Raw genomic sequence first — 18,786 nt, 5'->3', positions numbered from 1 at the left:
GTCAACGTTAAACTGGCCTGTGCTGGAGGAACACTGTTAGCCCCTAACCCCTCCATCCCCCGTCCCCCCAACCCACAAAGAGCAAAATCTCCACGGCATGTCCCACTGATATGTCATCGTGTTTATTTATACGCACCAACGCCCCCCTGTAAAGTCACACATCTGGGACTGCCAATGACAAAAACGCTTGAGAGCTATGGCGTGTCATGAAAGAGATATATGTATGTATGTCGGGGGAATCGGCTGCATGCACGCTCGCCGCTCACACACACGCACACACCTACTTTTCCAATCATAAAGTGGCTCCCATGTCACCAGTGAATCAAGAACTTGTCATGTAGACACATCAGTCGAAGGAATAAAGACATCCATAAAACAGGCTGCACCATAATCTAAATAGTCAGAATATATGTTGCTGAGTGAGTAGTGACACAGCTGTGGGACTCCCATTCATTGGAGGGGATGGTTTTGCTATATTTAATTAATGCTAGACTCTCATAACTATTGCCACCACTGCTCTTCTCTCATCACTTTATATTCCAGCAGTAAAACCTTATATATTTGCCTCTCCCTGCCAATCCAACCTCAGTGTATGTGTTTGGCAGCAGAGCTACATTACATATTATATACGTCTGTGCCAGCGAATAATATTAGAATAATACTATTATTCAAGATCATCTGCTGTATTATGGCTGACTTTGCTTATTCATACATATATCAATAATGTTATTACAATTGTCATCATAACCATGATAATCATAATAAGCAAAAAAATAAATAAAGAAAACAAAAGTGTAGTCACTCCTGATTCCACTTATCTTGTATTCTGTTGCATTTATTAAGGCAGCTAGATGGAAGATTAAAAGCCAACATGGAGATATTCCATTCTCCATTTAAACGTCATTGTCTTTACACATGGAAGGTTGCGTTTGGCTTCACTGTGGTAGAATTATAAACAGACAAGATGCTCTATTACACACTCAACCACCACAGGCCTGCACTGTAAAATCCTGATTAGTTTACAGTGTCGGTGTGAAAGTATGGTGACCCCGCCAACCTCCCCTCCGTCTATCCTCTCCTCTATTTATAAGGGCAGCTGACTAGGGGTGGAGGTATTTCTAGAGGGGGCTGCCTGCCTGCCTGAGCATCGGGTGTCCCGTCAACCCTTGCATGGCCCGAGGCCTCCGGGAGCAGCTTGTCTTTCAGCTGCCGGTAACCCGAGTCCCGGTGTCCGCTTTAAAAGTGAATTCCACTTAACGTTCCTCGTTCCCTTTCCAACGTGACCCCAGGGGCTTAGAAGGAGTAGGAGGAGGAGGGGGTTTGTTTCTGCACCTCCTTTATATAGCGCAGAACGTGTCTGTTTACGCTAGCGAGGCTAGCTGACTGGTGTATGTTGTTTGAGTGGTGAGGGTGGAGGGGGTAAAGGGTTTAGGTAGGGATGTCAGCTCCTCCTGACCCTGTCATTTTCGGTTTTCCAACCCCTCGCCTCTTGCCCCCACCTCTGCTTCACCACCCCACCCCCCCACTCCCAGTCCGTCTGCGAGACAAGTGGCTGTATTGATCCTTAAGAGCCTGGCCTACTTTTCGTGCCAGTGGCTGTCATACAAGTGGGATGCCAGGTGGAATTCCTGAATATCCCCATGCATGCGCACACCTCCACCTCGCCTCAACTCCCCTGCTGTTGGAGACGGGAGGGCTGTTGGTAGACATGTTGTTAATAACCACCAACAGCATGAAACTACAGCTTCGTGTGAGCCTGAGCAAGCGGAGAGTTTGGCCGAAATGTGAGGGGTCATTGTGGTGGGATCTACGTGTGTGCGCGCACACACGCATGCATGTGTGTAGGGGTTTAGGAGGTTGCAAGGAGCCCTGTACTCCCACTGTGCATTAGTGCAACATGTATTTGTGTTAGAGAGGGCGAGATGATTCATATTACTCAACGTGGCTTGCAGGGCTGAGCGAGATGTGCCTCCCTCTAACACATTTTCTTTTCCTCTCATTAAAGTAGTCTGTGCCTATAGAGGAACCAACCGATGCCTGCTGCACACCTCACACACCCATCCACCTCTTTCTGCCTTTTCCTCTCCTTTTGCTTCTTTGTGTCTCTCCGCTGCAGTGGAAATTCATTGTGTGTGTGTGTGTGTGTGTGTGTGTGTGTGTGTGTGTGTGTGTGTGTGTGTGTGTGTGTGTGTGTGCGTGTGTGTGTGTGCGTGTGCGTGTGTGTGGGCTGAGGCGAGGGAAAGGGTCACAAAACTTATTTTTTTCTCCCTTTTCCTTCGCTACATTATTTACGATCCCATCCAAGTGGAGGTTGTTTTCTTGTTTTCGCTCCCTTTCCCCTTTGCTTCCTCTGTCTTGGCGAATCCAAGGCACACATTCACTGTGCGGTTTTTCGAGAGAGAGAGAGAGAGAGACTGTGAGAGAGAAATAACATAAGATTATGACTCCTGCAGCTCTGTGGTGGAGCATGACTCACCTTGACACTACGGATGTGGAGGGTGAAATGAAAAGAAGCGAGTTGAATCTGCATTTTTCTTTCGAGCAACGCTTAAGGCCACCTTTTCTCTTAACAAGCTGCAGTGAGAGGGCGGTTTGCCTACCAAGCTTGCCTGCAGCCCTCTGCAGGGCGATTATGTCATGGCGGGCCAGGCAGAGTGGAGAGTGTGTGTGTGTGTGTGTGTGTCTATTAGGATGTTGCTCTACTGCAGCAAAATGGTTCTCAGGCTAGGAATATTATTATCATCTCCTCCAGGAACCTCTTCTTCTCTCCACAGCAACAATGATTGCCTGCTGCACTTTGGGAAAGCATGGGCAAGAGGTGCTTCTTTTTCTAAATACTAGAAGTGAAATATGCACTGCAGGCTCTGTTTTGTTGTCCTTTAGTGTTTGATGGTAGCTATGTTTATTGTATTATTATTATTATTATTATTATTATTATTATTATTATTATTATTATTATTATTATTATTATTATTATTATTATTATTATTATTATTTTCTAACACTGTGCACCGGCAAGGTTCTACCTTTGGACAATATTTGATCTTGTCTTTTTCCGCAATTTGTTCTGCTTCTGCACATGTCTTATCGAGGCTTTCATACAATATGTCCCTGATAGGAAATGTCCTGATAAAGGCTTAACAACAAAAATAATGATGTGGGTATGTGGGCCCATATCATAGAAAGGTGGAATTTGGGTAAAAAGTACTATTTACTAAAGCTACTAAAGCTTACTTAAGCTTTTTTTAAACTACATATACTGTATAAGTGCACCAATTTGCAACAACACATCATCAGTAGGGTAAGACTAACCTGTCTCACGACTGTCTAAACCCAGCTCACGTTCCCTATTAGTGGGTGAACAATCCAACGCTTGGTGAATTCTGCTTCACAATGATAGGAAGAGCCGACATCGAAGGATCAAAAAGCGACGTTGCTATGAACGCCACAAGCCAATTATCCCTGTGGTAACTTTTCTGACAAACCCCTTAAACCCCCAAAAGCCAGAAGACAAATAGGAAATAGCCAACAAGCTCACAAGGAATCGGTACTTTGATAAAGTTCGAGAAAAATCCAATATTAATGACTCTCCCAAAATAGGAATGCAGGGTTAATGGACAGTCGAATGGTGAGAGAACTATAGCAGCAAAGAATGACACACGTCACCAGCCGGATTCAATGAAAGATCATGTTTCTTTTTAAGGCATTTCTGCTTGAGGGCTGAGAAGGGAGAGGACAGACAGAGAGCGGAGGATCACTGGTCACAAGCCAGATTTGAACACTTGACCTCACAATTAGGCCTGTAACTATATAGTGAGAACTCGACTGACTGTAGACCAGGATTGCCCACAAAGACTTGTGACTTAAATGGGACCTGTCAGCCATCTGAGCGGTCCAGAGATCTGGCCAGAGCCAGCGGTAGTCTGATCCCTATCGGGCCCGGGGAGATAATGAAGAATTCTCCCCCAACCCCCTTTGGTTCCTCCAGGAGATTACCTGAAGCCCTTATCTCTGCTGGCACACATTCTGACATTAAAGAGGGAAGGAAGGCCACGGCCCCTTTTCCGCACTCAGTCATGCTGTGCCGAACCAGAGCGAACCAGGCTACTGCTGCCGTACGTGGCCCTTATCTCTGCCTCTCTTGTTTCACTCAGTTTTTCATCTCCCTGCCTTCTTACTGTCCGCTTTTTACTCTGGCAATGTATATTTTTCTCCCTGTCTTATCCCTCTCTGTTTGTCTGTCTCCTTTGCTCTCTCTCTCTCTCTCTCTCTCTCTCTCTCTCTCTCTCTCTCTCTCTCTCTCTCTCTCTCTCTCTCCACTCCCCATCTCGTTGCCATGGGTGTTAGCAGGCAGGACTGTACAATGTATGTATGTGTGTCTTCCGTGCCGTGCCTCTCTGACCCTTATCTCACCCCTCCTGGCATAGATAACACTATCTCACTGTTATCAACATTTCTGCCACCAACAATCCCCCTCTAGCCGCCCCTTCACCACACCTGACAGCAACGTAGGGATGGAGAGATGTGCCGTGTACAGTACATTATTTAAACACAGTACGGTTTATAAATACTGGCTGCAGCTAATATCATCTCCGGCATGCGTTGGGCGTCAAGCGGGGAACGGCGGTCGAGACGATTTGTCTGCTTTTATTGCCACAGGCTCATTGCACACCATGTCACTTGACGATGACGCTTCGCTGATGTTTTGTCTTGGCGGGTGTTGATGCTCATAGACTTCGGGTTGAGACAGTGTTGGAAATGGGTCCACACGGCCCTCATTTGATTTCCTGTGAGAAATATAACAAGCTGACTGACTGACTGTGACACTACTGTATATGTTCACAATATTTATTTATTTGTTTGTTGTATTTTGTTCTTCCTGAGAAAACAGTGCGTTGAATTCACTGCCCTGCACCCACGTAGTCACCTCTGAATTCACTGCCCTGCACCCACGTAGTCACCTCTGAATTCACTGCCCTGCACCCACGTAGTCACCTCTGAATTCACTGCCCTGCACCCACGTAGTCACCTCTGAATTCACTGCCCTGCACCCACGTAGTCACCTCTGAATTCACTGCCCTGCACCCACGTAGTCACCTCTGAATTCACTGCCCTGCACCCACATAGTCACCTCTGAATTCACTGCCCTGCACCCACATAGTCACCTCTGCGCGTGTGTATGCCTGTTTCTCTATATCCGGTTAGTGTAGCCCACACGCACGCACCAACAAAACTCCTCCGGTGGTGGATGCTTTGATTTGTGAGCCCTCTCTCAGTCTGTCTACAGCATGAAGAAACACTTTAATGTGATGCGTTAGTGCCTATGCGTTTCTGTCTCTCACTTTCTCTCCCCGCTGCATGCCTCTAGCTTGCCCTCCTCTCCTCCCCGCTGATGAAACAAGGCCCCTGCTCTCCCCCGATACAGCGCTAATTTGTATATGAAGCCGACAGGCGGCCCTGATAAGGGCCAGCAACTGCTCCCCCAGACAGCCTGGGGAGGAGAAGAGAGGAGTAAAACACACACAGGAGGAGGGGAAGAGAGGAGGAAGAGGAGAGCAGGGAGAGGGTACAGAGGAGAAGGAGAGCAGGGAAAGGGTACAGAGGAAGAGAAGGGAAGGAGAGAAGGACATAGGAAGGGGGAGTATACTGTATGTGGGAGGGAAGGAGACGGAAGAGGGGGAAGGGAGAGAAGGTAAGGGTGATGATGGGTAATATTTTACACAAAGCTGGAGCCCCTCAGCTCGCGGCATAGATTTCCCTGCCTCTGTTGCTAGGGAGAGGAGAGACACACGCATACACGTGCGCGCGCACACACACAAAATGTTGGCGAGGTCTAAGTGTAAAGAGATTTACACATATGCACATGCACATAGCCTACATGTCAGCCAGCTGTGAAAGGGTTAGTGCTAAATGTAAAAAAGCTATTTGTGTCTGTGTCAGTGGTGTGTGTGCATGCACGCATACCTGTGTGTAGATGTAGTGTAGGTGTATGTGTGTGCGCTCCGTGCAGAGATGGTCACTATGGAATTCATTAGCATCTTAATGATGCTGGAGGTGAGGTTCAGGGCCCAGTAGTTGACAGTTCACGTGGGAGGTTTCCATCTCTCTCTCTGTGTGTGTGTGTGTGTGTGTGTGTGTGTGTGTGTGTGTGTGTGTGTGTGTGTGTGTGTGTGTGTGTGTGTGTGTGTGTGTGTGTGTGTGTGTGTGTGTGTGTGTGTGTGTGTGTGTGTGTGTGTGTGTGTTTTCCCTCCTGCTTGTGGGGGAGTGAAGTCTTGCTGGCCCACACTTGTTCTGACATGCTGGTGGTGGGAGGGAGGGGGTGTAGTTCCCTGTTTGCTGGCCTGGTAGTTCCTGGGAAAATGGTAGCACTACTGTAGCTTATAATAAACGACCGCTGGGGAGGTCATTAAGTTTCTGGAACAGTGAGGGAGGGATGGGCGGAAGGACAAATGCAAGGGAGAGATAATTAATTTGGTGTCCCCGTCGCCGTCAGGGGGCCCCGGGCCCCGCCATGCACAGCTAACGTGGCATTAATCGCTAACCTAGCATAAGTCGTTAACATTTAGCATTGACAGAGTGCGTGGCGTTAGTTGTTCATAATATATGCAATGTTGGGGTGCCTGCATGCATGGTGGCTCAGCCACAGACTATGTATTGCGAGCTAGGAGGAGCCGAGTTCAAATCTAAGTCCCGCACTTCAGTCTATCTCTCTGCCCTTGGTTTCCTGTCTTTCTACACTCTCTGATAAAGCATAATAACCAGTAAGACGCCTTGAGGGATCGAGAAGCACGCATCCGCCTGGGTGATGGCAAACTGCTAGGCGAGCGCTGGCGCTTTGGCATGGGGAGTCAGATCAACATATGGAATGAATTCTGTGCTGGCCATATATGGAGCGTGTCTTGAGTGTACAAAGTTTGATGAGTTTTGAAGAGGAAGGACGGGTGGTGAAGGATCAACATATGGAATGTCAGAACAGGTCAGCTCCATGGAGATCTATAAGGGTTTGAGATTTGAGACCAAATGTAGAGTTGATGGCCGGCTCCATATATGCAGATCTAGGCGATGATCCAGTCTTCTCCATGTATGGCTATCCAGGGTTTGATGAGGTCAGTGTCGTGATCTTCATATGGAGACGGCCATATATGGAGCGTGTCACAAGACGTGACGGACTGACTATATCAGGGTTCTAATTCTTCCGCGGGCCGCAAGGGGGCGCTCCGCGGGCCGCAAATGGCCCGCGGGCCGCCTATTGGGGAACCCTGGACTATATGGTGGTGTGATGTGTCATGAGGTGTGAGGGACTAACGGCCATATATGGTGACGTGACTGGCTGGAACGACGGACAGGTTTTGCAAGTTTTCATGGTGGTTTCACTGTGAAATATTGATCTTATCTGCCCAGTAGGCACACCCTGACATGATTGTGATGTGCATGGCAAACGACAAAGGAAAAACAGAACCCATTGCACCCACCCTCCCCCACCCCGATGTGGCTTTGGTGGCATCCTGTCCTACTAGGACCAGGGTGAGGGAGATAGAGAACTGTAGGGGTGATGGAGGGACAGAGGGAAATGGAGAGGAGGTCAGGGCAGTGAAGGAGGAAGCTGACAGTGATAAAACGGTGAGCAGGACAGCAAATTAGCACAAGCGTGAGGCGCGCGCGGCGCGTGCGTGCATGCGTGTGTGCGTGCGTGCGTGCTTGTTGATAGGAGCTGCTACAGTAGGTGTCAGGTTGAGGTTGGGGGTCCAGTGGCAGAAAGGTGGTGCCAGAGTTAATTGAGAACGTGCTTGTCCATGCCAGTATGTGGGTACCCTCCTTCTAATGTAACACCCACTGCCCGCCCCTCTTATCTATCTGTCTATCTGTCTATCTATCTATCTATCTATCTATCTATCTATCTATCTATCTATCTATCTATCTATCTATCTATCTATCTATCTATCTATCTATCTATCTATCTATCTTGTCCATGCCAGTATGTGGGTACCCTCCTTCTAATGTAACACCCACTGCCCGCCCCTCTTATCTAGTATCTGTCTGTCTGTCTGTCTGTCTGTCTGTCTGTCTGTCTGTCTGTCTGTCTGTCTGTCTGTCTATCTTGTCCATGCCAGTATGTGGGTACCCTCCTTCTAATGTAACACCCACTGCCCGCCCCTCTTATCTGTCTGTCTGTCTGTCTGTCTGTCTGTCTGTCTGTCTGTCTGTCTGTCTGTCTGTCTGTCTGTCTGTCTATCTATCTTGCATCAATTGAAAGATAAATACATTTGTGGGCTTATTATCTCTCCCCTTGCTATTCCCCCTCCCCCCTCCCTGTCTCCGTCCCTGGTCTTCTGATATTTCCATGTGTCTCTGTGTTACATCATTCCACTGCTTTGCAGAGCCCAGACTAACCATGCTAGTAGTGATATACTACAGTGTCAAGTGCCTCCTCCCTGGAGGCATCAAATAAACTCACTCATTTGGCTGTCAGGGAACTATGCAACCATGATGTGAGGTCTTTGATTTATAGTATGTTTTAGCATGCTCAATTAAACGACAGTTTATATTGTGCACCACTGCAGCAGTGTTGGTATTTATACAGTAGTTGGTTTATGGTTACATATGGGCTTGTATACATTTGAAGAGATCTATTACATTATGTTAGAAACCCACTTATGGAAAAGGTTGCTGTAATTATTTAGGGAAGATCCTGTAACACATCAATGTATGAATCATACAATGGGATACAAGATAAATTATAATATTACGGTTATCTTCTCCCACCCATGAATTCAAAAAGTCTGCGACACAGTCATTCATTTATATGCTTAACGTGCAAGACCACTTTTGGAGGTTTGGGTTGTGTAGTTTCCTTATCATGATGTAACTCCAAATGTTATCAAAGTGGTCTTGCACAACCTTCTGAAATATGCCCACCTGCACAGATAACGTGCACAGATATCCTCCACACAGTCAAAACGCACACATCGTCCTGATGTTCATGTCAAAGTATTTCTCAAGCAAGGACCTAAAGCACATAATCACTTAAAGTGTAAGACCACACACCTGTGTGAAGTGAGTGGTGAAACTCTGTGAACATAATTGCTCCAGTGATTAGAAATTGATCATTCAAAATATGCTCCTCATTCACTTACATTGTAAGCTGAAATAGCTCTCAAAGTCACTCTTTTAGTACGTAAACAAACACAAACAAAGTTGATTCAGACAATATAGAGCATCACCCAAACTCATGTGGTTTTACTTTTTTTTAATAAAAATGTTAACTTCCCGTTGATTTGTCCATTTTTATTAGGAAGAAAAGGACTGGATCCGTGGGTTCAGATCCAGATCTTCAAATAGTAAAATCAACAGGAAGTTAACATTTTTATAAAAATAAAATAAAACCACATGAGTTTTGGTGATGCTCTATATTGTCTGAATCAACTTTGTTTGTGTTTGTTTACGTACTAAAAGAGTGACTTTGAGAGCTGTTTCAGCATACAATGTAAGTCAATGAGGAGCATATTTTGAATGATCCATTTATAATCATTGGAGCAATTATTTTTTTATTTCTTGTCCACATTTGGAGTTACATCATGGCAACCCAAATCTCTACCAAAGTGGTCTTACACTTTAATTCACTATAAACAATAGCTGTTTTTTCATTTGATGATGATATTGTTGCAGGAACATATCAGTGTACTACAAGTCCTCACAACAACCTCACGTTAAGCACAGCGCAACAATTTAGTAGGACAATACAATTAAATGGAATTGTGTCCGCCGTACATGGGTTGGGGTTGAGTGTTAAAGTCAGCCCTTGTCATTGAGAGGAACTCCTCTGTACAAACAGGTTGCTTAAGAACAAGAAGAGTGCACGCCAGATGACTCAGAAATAAGCCATAATTACCAGCTTCACAGGCGGGCGCAGACCCACAACAAAGGCCCCACCGTGAGCTATTCCTTTGTTTTCACTCTGCGGTTGTTGTGATAGCACCTGCCAGCTTGTGGAGAAAGGAAAAATAGATTTGTTGAAGCCGGGTGGAGTTAGCGTGTTTGTTTGTTTGTTTGTTTGTTTGTTTGTTTGTTTGTTTTCTCTTCACGCTCATATACTTGATTTGGAATCAATTTGTTCTAGATGTGGCGTTAACATCCAGCCGTGGTATATCTTCTATTCTAGCTCTTTCTTCCTTTTCTATCATTTTGTAAAAATGATTCGCTCACCTCTGAGGAATTCAGAGCATGCAATAGGGGCTTGTAGATCAAAAGGTAGTTGCTTGCAGAGCCATGTGGGTTCTTTGATATGAAGCCAGCCCAGCGGGTTGGGCTGTGTGTTTGTTTGTGTGGGTGTGTGCATGTATTGCAAGTGTGAATATGTGCGCGAGAGTGCACCAGCATGCATGTGTGTGTGCGCGCCAGTGTGCGTGTGTGTGTGTGTGCGTGCGCTCGTGTGTGTGTGTGTGTGTGTGTGTGTGTGTGTGTGTGTGTGTGTGTGTGCACATGTGTGTGTGCACATGTGTGTGTATGAGAGAAGTCGGGGTGAGGAGGTGGTGTCGTGGTGAAGAGAAATTGGTCTCTCAGCAGTCTTTCACTAAATGAGGTTAATTGAATCTGGGTAATTGCTGACCTTCCTGTCTCAGTGAAATCACAGCCACACACTGATCAATGCCTTTCATAAATTCATGCCTGAAGGTCGTTGGGTTGATTACCGCCCCTCGCTTGCCTTCCCTCATGTGTCGCTGAACGTGTTTCAAATCAGACTCAGTCGCCGTGCAGAAATGAAGCATGGAAGCCGTTTTAACTGCTGGAAGAAAAAAAATTATGCAATTACGCTTGTCGGAGAGATTTTCTAAATTAATTAGCTTGCGGTGTTGTTAAGTAAAAGCAATGTGGACTTGTGAAAATTGCCAAAGATCCCCCCCCCCCCCCCCTTTTCCTCGTTTCTTTCCCTTCCTTGTTTCTTTGCTGTGGCAGCAAAAGTAGAGAAAGCCTGGCAGTAAATGTCTCCCTTAATGCTGGCGAGAGGGTTTTCTGCACCCTCCCCCCCCCCCCCCTCCTATGCCGCTCTGCTATTATCCAGAGATTTATGCAGCCAATAAGTCACTGGTGTTTGGCCGTGTTGGGATGTGGGGGAGCGAGTGGGGGCTTTTTAAAACAAATAACAGTGTAATTTGTAATTTGCCATTCCCTAAATCTGGGAATTATGCTCCCACGTGGGGCTCTTTGGGGAGATGACCCACTCCATTGGTGGGGTTACTACTGCTAGCCTAGCACTACCACCCTCCCACTCTAACACTGGTCTCTCTGCCTCACTCTCTCTCTCTGAGTCTCTGTCTCTCTCTCGTTCTCTCTTGTGCGCTCTTTCTCTCTCACTCTCTCTCTCTCTCTCTCTCACACACACACACACACACACACACACACACACACACACACACACACACACACACACACACACACACCTCTCCCTCTGTGCACGACAAGGAAACGGGAGGATTTCACAGCTGCTGAGAGCAGGGGCCCTGACTGAGCCCCCATGACCTCCTCATTGCATTTTTTCACCTCTCCTTCTCCTCGCTCTCTGGCGTCACCCCCCCCTCTCTCTTTCTCATCCCCTCTCTCTCTCTAGCTCAGGCTTCTTTCCTCAGGGAGCTCTTGTGTGGCTCAGAGGAAGCTGAATCATAAAGCATGGCTAATGAATAGAATAGGGAAGGAAAGCTGAGGCCTGCCGACGGGCCCCCAGAGAGGTAGAGAGGTAGGCCCATGGCCCCACCAAGCCCCAGGCTCAAATAGCAGACGGCCCCCACCAAAAGGTCAGGGTTCCTGCGGCTCGCTCCAAGGGCTTTTTGTCTCCCAGGCAATGTGGCTTGAATTTCCCCCTTCATTTTTTTTATGGGTAGCGCTCCCCCATTCCAGTTTCCTTTAGAAAACCTGGCCTTTGCTCCTCTTTATTCCCCTCTGTCTGCCTCTTTCTCTTCCTCTCTTCCTCTCTGTTCCCTCCCCCGTCTCATCTCTCTGTCTGTTTTTGATGGCCGCCTGAGTTCACCTCAACAAAGAGAGTGTGAAGGATTTGTTATACGTGACCTCTTTGTGAGCCGAGACTGCAGGCAGCCTCGGCTTCCAGAACAGCGCTACAGCCCCCGCAGAAAAATGTCAACTTGGCCAGCCAGCGAAAACCCCGAAAAAGTTCTGCAAAAACACGCAACAGCTTGCCAACGAATCAGGGCTCTTGTTTTGACATGCCTTTTTAAGAAGTGCTCTTGTAAGGCAGCCTTGTAATTGTGGATTATACTGACTGACTCATACAGACTTGGCAGGTGCAAAACACAGTGCTAAAAGCCTAAATATCGGTTGTTGTCAGTGTAACCGCTGTGTTTTTGGGAACATTTAAAATGAGTTACTCACGTAGTCAAAACGGTCTGGGCAGGAATAAATAGATGGCATGGGTGACGTACGCACAACCAAAGTATGGTTTATCTTTTCCTTCACAGGGAGAAAATGTTGCGTCTCGTCTGTTCTCTCGGTTAACAGCTCTGGTCATAACAGTTGTTTTAACAGTCATAGCGGGCTACCGCGTGAACGGATCCCCTTCTATTTTTTCCCTTTTTTCCGCTTTCCTGACCCTGTGCCACTGTGAGTGAGCCCCCGAGCTGACTTCTGTATCCATTTGCCAAGCTTCATTTCATCCTGAGCCCCCTATGTTTTATTCTTTTTCACCCAGGGGCCTCCGGGACCATGAATCAGGGCTGAGGTTGTGCTGTGCTGTGCTGCGGTGCTAAGGCTTGGTACTGGAGCGTTTAATGTTGTCCAAAGCTAACAAAAGAGTCTGTGTTGTTGGGCTGGCGCCCCGGTTCTGGGAGACTGAAAGAGGGCAATGAACACAACACTCTTGTCTCGCCTTTGCTTTCCTCTGCTCTCCTCATCTCGTCTCACTGCCCCCCTGCTCTACTCTCTTCTCCTCATCTCATCTCCTCATCTCCTCATCTCCTCTCCTCATCTCATCTCACTGCCCCCCTGCTCTACTCTCTTGTCTTCTCTTCTCCTTTACTCTTCTTTCTCTTCTTTCTTTTCTCCCTGCTTCTTTCTTTTTCCTGTCTTCCATTTTCCTCTGTTCTCCTCTGCTCTCCGCTTCCCCTGTTCTACACTCATCCCCATCATATTGTTCTCTGATTTTCTCTGCACTCCTCTCCTCTCCATTGCCCTCACCTCCTTTCCTTCGCTCTTGCTCTCATGGCGTCTTCACTGCTCGGCTCTCCTTTCCATTGCTCACTTCTGCTCTCCTGTCTCCTTGCCTCGCCTCTCCCTTCGTCTATACTGTCAGAGGAAACCAAACACCACCTTCTCTATGCTGAGCTTTCACTTCCTTCTGCCCTCGTCGACAAATGTTTGCAGAGACCAAAGACCGAAACTAAAGATGTTTTTTTTCAACCGTATTGACCTCCGTTTGATACTTCTGGGTGGGGAGATTCGCTGCTGTATTTCTGAGTGTGGTTGTGGTGTTCAGTGCTCAGAGAAAATGTTGGCACAAAGACACATACAGACACGTACGCTCACTCACGTACACAGAGCCACCCACATGCACATACCCGCACACTCTCCCTCGCCCACAAACACAGAACTGTGACAGCGTAAGGAGTTATTGTGAGGTCTTTGGAAAGAAGAGGATGTCCTCAAAATACTGTAGATCATGGGAGTGCGCAGGATGCCAAGGACAGCCATCTGTGTTTACACAATCGTTGGCTTTTTCATTTGCTCCGTGTCTCTTCGGCTCTTGTGCTCCCCATGTCTCTCTGATTTGCTGCTTATACTTTACATAATGCTTGCTTTTGTGTTGTATATAAAATAAAATCCTGGTGGTTAAGGACACCTGGCCCCTTTTGGGTGGAACATATGTTCAGCTCCTAACCTCCATTACCTCTTTTTTTAACAAGAGAGGGGAGCTAACGCAGCAGGAGTCAAATCATGGGTTTACATATAAATCCCTCTGCATATAGGCGGAGATCAAAGGCTACGGAGGAGGTTTGTTGTTAATATCACCTTCCTCAAACGCAGAAGGTTGTGTGTCGCCACATAAATTATCTGACAATGCCAGGTGGTCTGCATTTTACCGCCTCTATTCTTAGTGTTGAAAATGTGTAGCGTCTGCTGTGCGGTAGCTGTGTATATTTGTAGTAATGTATGGACTGTTTGATTCGGCAAGGACACCAAGGCCAGGATCTACATGTCCACATGTGCACAAGAGGGGAATAGCTTGCAGTGTTTAGTCTGGGTGACTCCACTGACAATTGATAGTCTTCTGTTTGATTCAGCTACATTCTCACTACAAGAGAATAGGTTTATACAGGTACAGTATATGCTGTGCCATGATGTATTCCTGGCATTTTATATAATATTTATTTATTTTGCTCTGAACAGGGATGCACTAGCAATTGGTCATCATATCAGTATCGGCTGATATCTGCCTTAAAGATTTAATATCGGGAAAATCTATATCTGTGAAATATCCTGCTATTTTTAGCCAATATCATATTTAGGTTTGAATGTGAAGCTGAAAAAGCCTTTTGTGATGGTTGAAGGCTACACATTCAATCAGTGTTTCTGGGGAAGATTTCAAAAGGATCTACTGTAGAACTGTAGAACTAAAGGCCAACAAGTTGGAAGTTGGTTAAAATAAATGTTACATCTTTATTACATTTAAGTTGTTTGAACTAATATGTTTTTGAAGTCTGTATCTGCACCCAGAAACACAGTTGCAATCAGGTGCAAGGTAGACCCTAACCTAACTGGATACATGTATTTGATTATCGGTATCGATTGATTTGACCATGCATGGTGCACCTCTAGCTCTGATCATGCTGCAAAAAAGAACACACATAGTACATCTATTGTATGTCTTTGTATTACTATATTTATATTTTATCGTTGCTGTAACCAATGGAAGTCCTTGACAATTAGAATTCAGGCATTTAGGTGACACTCTTATGCAGAGCGACTTGCTGAGTAAATGGCATGAACCCTAGTCAACAAACAACAGTGTAAAACGGTAAATGGTCACATAAGTAGAGAGCAAAGAAAACAAAATTAGTACTTAAAAGAAACTAGGATACCAGGCCAAGATCAAACCTAGAATTTGTCTAAACGACATGCCATCTAAATAACATTCTTGGTATTTGTGGTCAAGTAAAAACAAATCTAAATAGCATATGTAAACAAGTAACCAACATATATCTGCATATTATACTAGCATATATCAAAAATTAGGCGAAAAGGAGGGATACTAGAACTGCCAAGGTTCCAACAATCTGTAACAAATCCATTTTACACACTAAGATTTAAATTAAATCTCAGGTTTTTACTGTGTAGCAACTGCGTTCCCTGACAATGGTCAACCGATTGTCTCGGCATAAGTGGATGAATCAATTTACTTGCCGCATGTTTGTTACATCTGCATTGTGGCTCTCACTTTAAAAGAACAGGATGCTATTTGTGGGCTGTAGCCTATTATTCCACTCAAATACATCACAGAAACAAAATGAGATTTCCGCCCAGGGTCTCTGTAAGCCCTGTGGTGTGTGTGTGTGTGTGTGTGTGTGTGTGTGTGTGTGTGTGTGTGTGTGTGTGTGTGTGTGTGTGTGTGTGTGTGTGCGTGTGCGTGTGCGCGTGTGTGTGCGTGCGTGTGCACGTGTGTGTGCGTACGTGCGTGCGTGTGCGTATTTTTTGTTCTGATCTGGCATGGCTGACATGCTGACTCCCCGCTCTCAGCCTCATGTGTGAGGGCTCTCAGGTGGCACAAGACTGCCCCCTAATGTTACCTCCACAGGAAGAAGGAAGGCAGACAGAGAGACAGACTATCAGTTGAAGAAGAAGCAGCTGTGATCGTGATAGGAGAATAAGTGTGTTATTCAGAGTGTGCTGTTGATGCTGTGCTGTTGATCTTTTACGTATTGTCTGTTGTTTTTCAAACCATGTGTGGACAATGCCAAGTTTCTATTCGGTGCTATGCAGTTGAGTGGTGTATTCCTACCAGAGTAAAGGCCTTATATTTTATGTTGTCATATACTGTAGGACTTTGTGCTAGTTAGCAGGTTGTGCTAGTGTTATGTGGTGGCAGAAATGGGTGTGTATGTCGGACTAGCTGCCAGTTACTTAAAGTGCTGAGTACTGAGTGTGTGGTACTTATTAGTTCTCAGTGAGGAGTGAGACAGTGGAACAGTTGCATGTCCTACTGTCACACAGTGCTGTAATCTAGGTTTTTTCAATTATTTCCTGCGCAACATGCGCCCGTATAGGCTATACGCTTGTGCGTGGGCAGTGGATGAAATGGTTAGCAGACGGTAGGCCTATACGCTTTTACCCCCAAAATGTCACCACGGTCGGGTATACTACGTGTATAGCATATAATGGTACAACACACCACTGCTGTATGTCACACATATGTTTGTATACTGCAAAGTTGTTACACTTTGCCTAGCCTTTACAAGCTTGTGTCTTCTTTTGCTGTTGAACTAAATATACTCTATCTAGGATGGTGTTTTGGGGTTTGGTCATTCACGTGAGTGATATTGGAAATGGCAGAAACTGAATCCTACCAACAATGTGTCTTTCTTCATGTGTTCCCCAGGTTTCCGATGTAGGATCTGAGAAGCTTTTCTCCCCTACCACACCCAAAGGTAAGTCCCTTCTAAAGTTCTACCTCAATATTGAGCCGGTTTTCAAACAGCCTGCCCCTCTTCTCCTCCTCCACCTTTTTGCATTCACACATATCAGCCTTAGCGGTTTGGATCGGCAGTATATATCCTGGAAGTGAAAGGTCACAAATACAACGCCGGCCGAGGCCCATCGACAGACAATAATGTTGTTTTGTCAACCAACGTCCCTTTGAGCATGACTGTGAACCGGAACACCTGCCTGCCGATTGTTAAGGCACTTTGAATAAGAGCACGAGGCTCCAAAATGGCTCCAAAATGTAAATGTGAGAGACGGCGAGGTATAAAAACTTCAAAATATGTAAATGTGAATGTAAACAACAGTGGCTTGTGGTCAGGGCTATGGGTCCAACCCCTCCCACACACACACACACACACACACACGCCACCCACACCACCACCCACAATCCGTCTGCCCTAATCTACCGAAGTCTCATTCAGATTTAAATGTCAGTGAACAGGGAAAAACAGGCTACATATGCGTGTTGTTTTTCGTGCGGGCACGGAGCGGCACTCTCTGGCCGACCCCTGCCAAAGGCTTAGCCCTCCTACATATTGGCTCATTAGAGGAGATTTGGAGGCTCCCTGCCACATGCTCCCACAAAATGGGAACTTCCCCTCAGGCTATACAAGCTCGCTGACAGCAGGCCTGTCCTGTAATGGACGCCAGAGAGAGAGAGAGAGAGAGCATGAGAGTGAGACAGATAGACGGAGAGGTCTGTCAGCCACCCACCCAGACAATAAAAAACAATGCAGCGTGTGGCTGTGCACTGTAAAATTATGAGTGCTCATTTAAATCGGAGAGTGTACCAAATGTAAGGGTCTATTGGTTACATCTGTGAACTCTCAGATTTAGATTTAGGTTCTTACTGTGTGCTCATGCATGCACGTTTAGGATTATTACAGTTAAAAAACCCACATGCGTGTGGGTTTTTTATGCATTGGGGAATCCATGCATCCACATGTGTACATTATTACAGTTGTGGGTGCATGCATGGTTATACTGTGTGTATCTACATTTGCGTACTGTGTTGTGCACATCAAAGGCTTAATGGTACCATCTGTACCAGTATATTATCTAAATTCACGGACTGTTACAAACTTAAAAATCAGGAAATCAAAAGATATTTATGGAGAAATGTTTGGTCCTTATTTTAGATTTGATATATAGATTTATAGTTTAAAGGAATATATTGCTGAGACTAGTGTAACTATTTGAATCTGTGATGATACCACAGAATGGGAGCTACACAGAATGGGATGAATGGGATATGGAAGGGTGGGGTATGTAGCTCTCCAACTGCCCAAAGACAAAGGAGGTATGGCACTGCCAAGTCACAAATAAGACCTCTGACATGTTGGTGAAACGCAGATTCAATGCCATAGAAACAAACTTTAATAGCAGACAACGTTACTCATGAAAATGGAAAAAATACTGGATCCAATCACTAACTTTATAGTTCAGATCTGGAACATAGTAATAAAACAACATAAATTGGAAAGAGAAACGAGAAAGAAGTTGGACTGCATATGAGCCCGATTTAAACCAGGACTTAAACAATGTAGTCCGGCAGCCAACAGCCTTCTTTTGTTTAAAGTGGGAAATTTGGTATATATATATTTTTTATTGGCCTAAAATATTTTCTATATAAGTCTGACATCACTTTCAGTAGAGGGCGCCAGTACACAGGTTCATGTATTTTTTATTTGCATTGAAATCACCATAGGGCGATTTTAGGTTGCTTCATATAAGAACTGTGTTTGAAAGATACGCACAGCCTATCTGGCTGTGCGTCGTTAATGATGTCCATTCATATTTGATACAGCCAGTTTCTGGAGAAAATGGAATTACTATGGCCGCAAAAGCCTTGAAACTACATATGAAAGCAATGTCGCTGCTAATATACGTCACGCCCAGCTCTCAACACATTGCGTTCCTGAGATTCCCCGTTGACGTAAGCTCAGCTGGCGCTGACTCGACTCGTACTAACCACGAAACATTAAATATCAATACAAATTTTAAAAAAAATAATGAATTAATGTCAGTTTCTGTTGTGCGACGGGCAGCTGCAACCACCGCCTACCCGGAAATGTAGTCTCTGGG

At 45.6% G+C, this 18,786-nt stretch overlaps 1 protein-coding gene across 1 annotated transcript in view; it reads left to right on the top strand.

Moving 5' to 3' along the window:
* Positions 1-18,786, top strand: part of fbrsl1 (fibrosin-like 1) — a 301,776-nt gene that overhangs the window by 227,362 nt on the left and 55,628 nt on the right. The window contains exon 6 of the mRNA XM_079516969.1: positions 16,598-16,646. Coding sequence (XP_079373095.1) covers positions 16,598-16,646 — 49 coding nt within the window. The remainder of the gene's footprint in view (positions 1-16,597; positions 16,647-18,786) is intronic.

This window comes from Electrona antarctica (assembly GCF_951216825.1).
Source record: "Electrona antarctica genome assembly, chromosome: 12".
In the NCBI taxonomy this organism is placed as follows: Eukaryota; Metazoa; Chordata; class Actinopteri; order Myctophiformes; family Myctophidae; genus Electrona; species Electrona antarctica.
The sequence above is the reverse complement of the archived record's forward strand: the minus strand, read 5'-3'. Positions and strand labels throughout refer to the sequence as shown.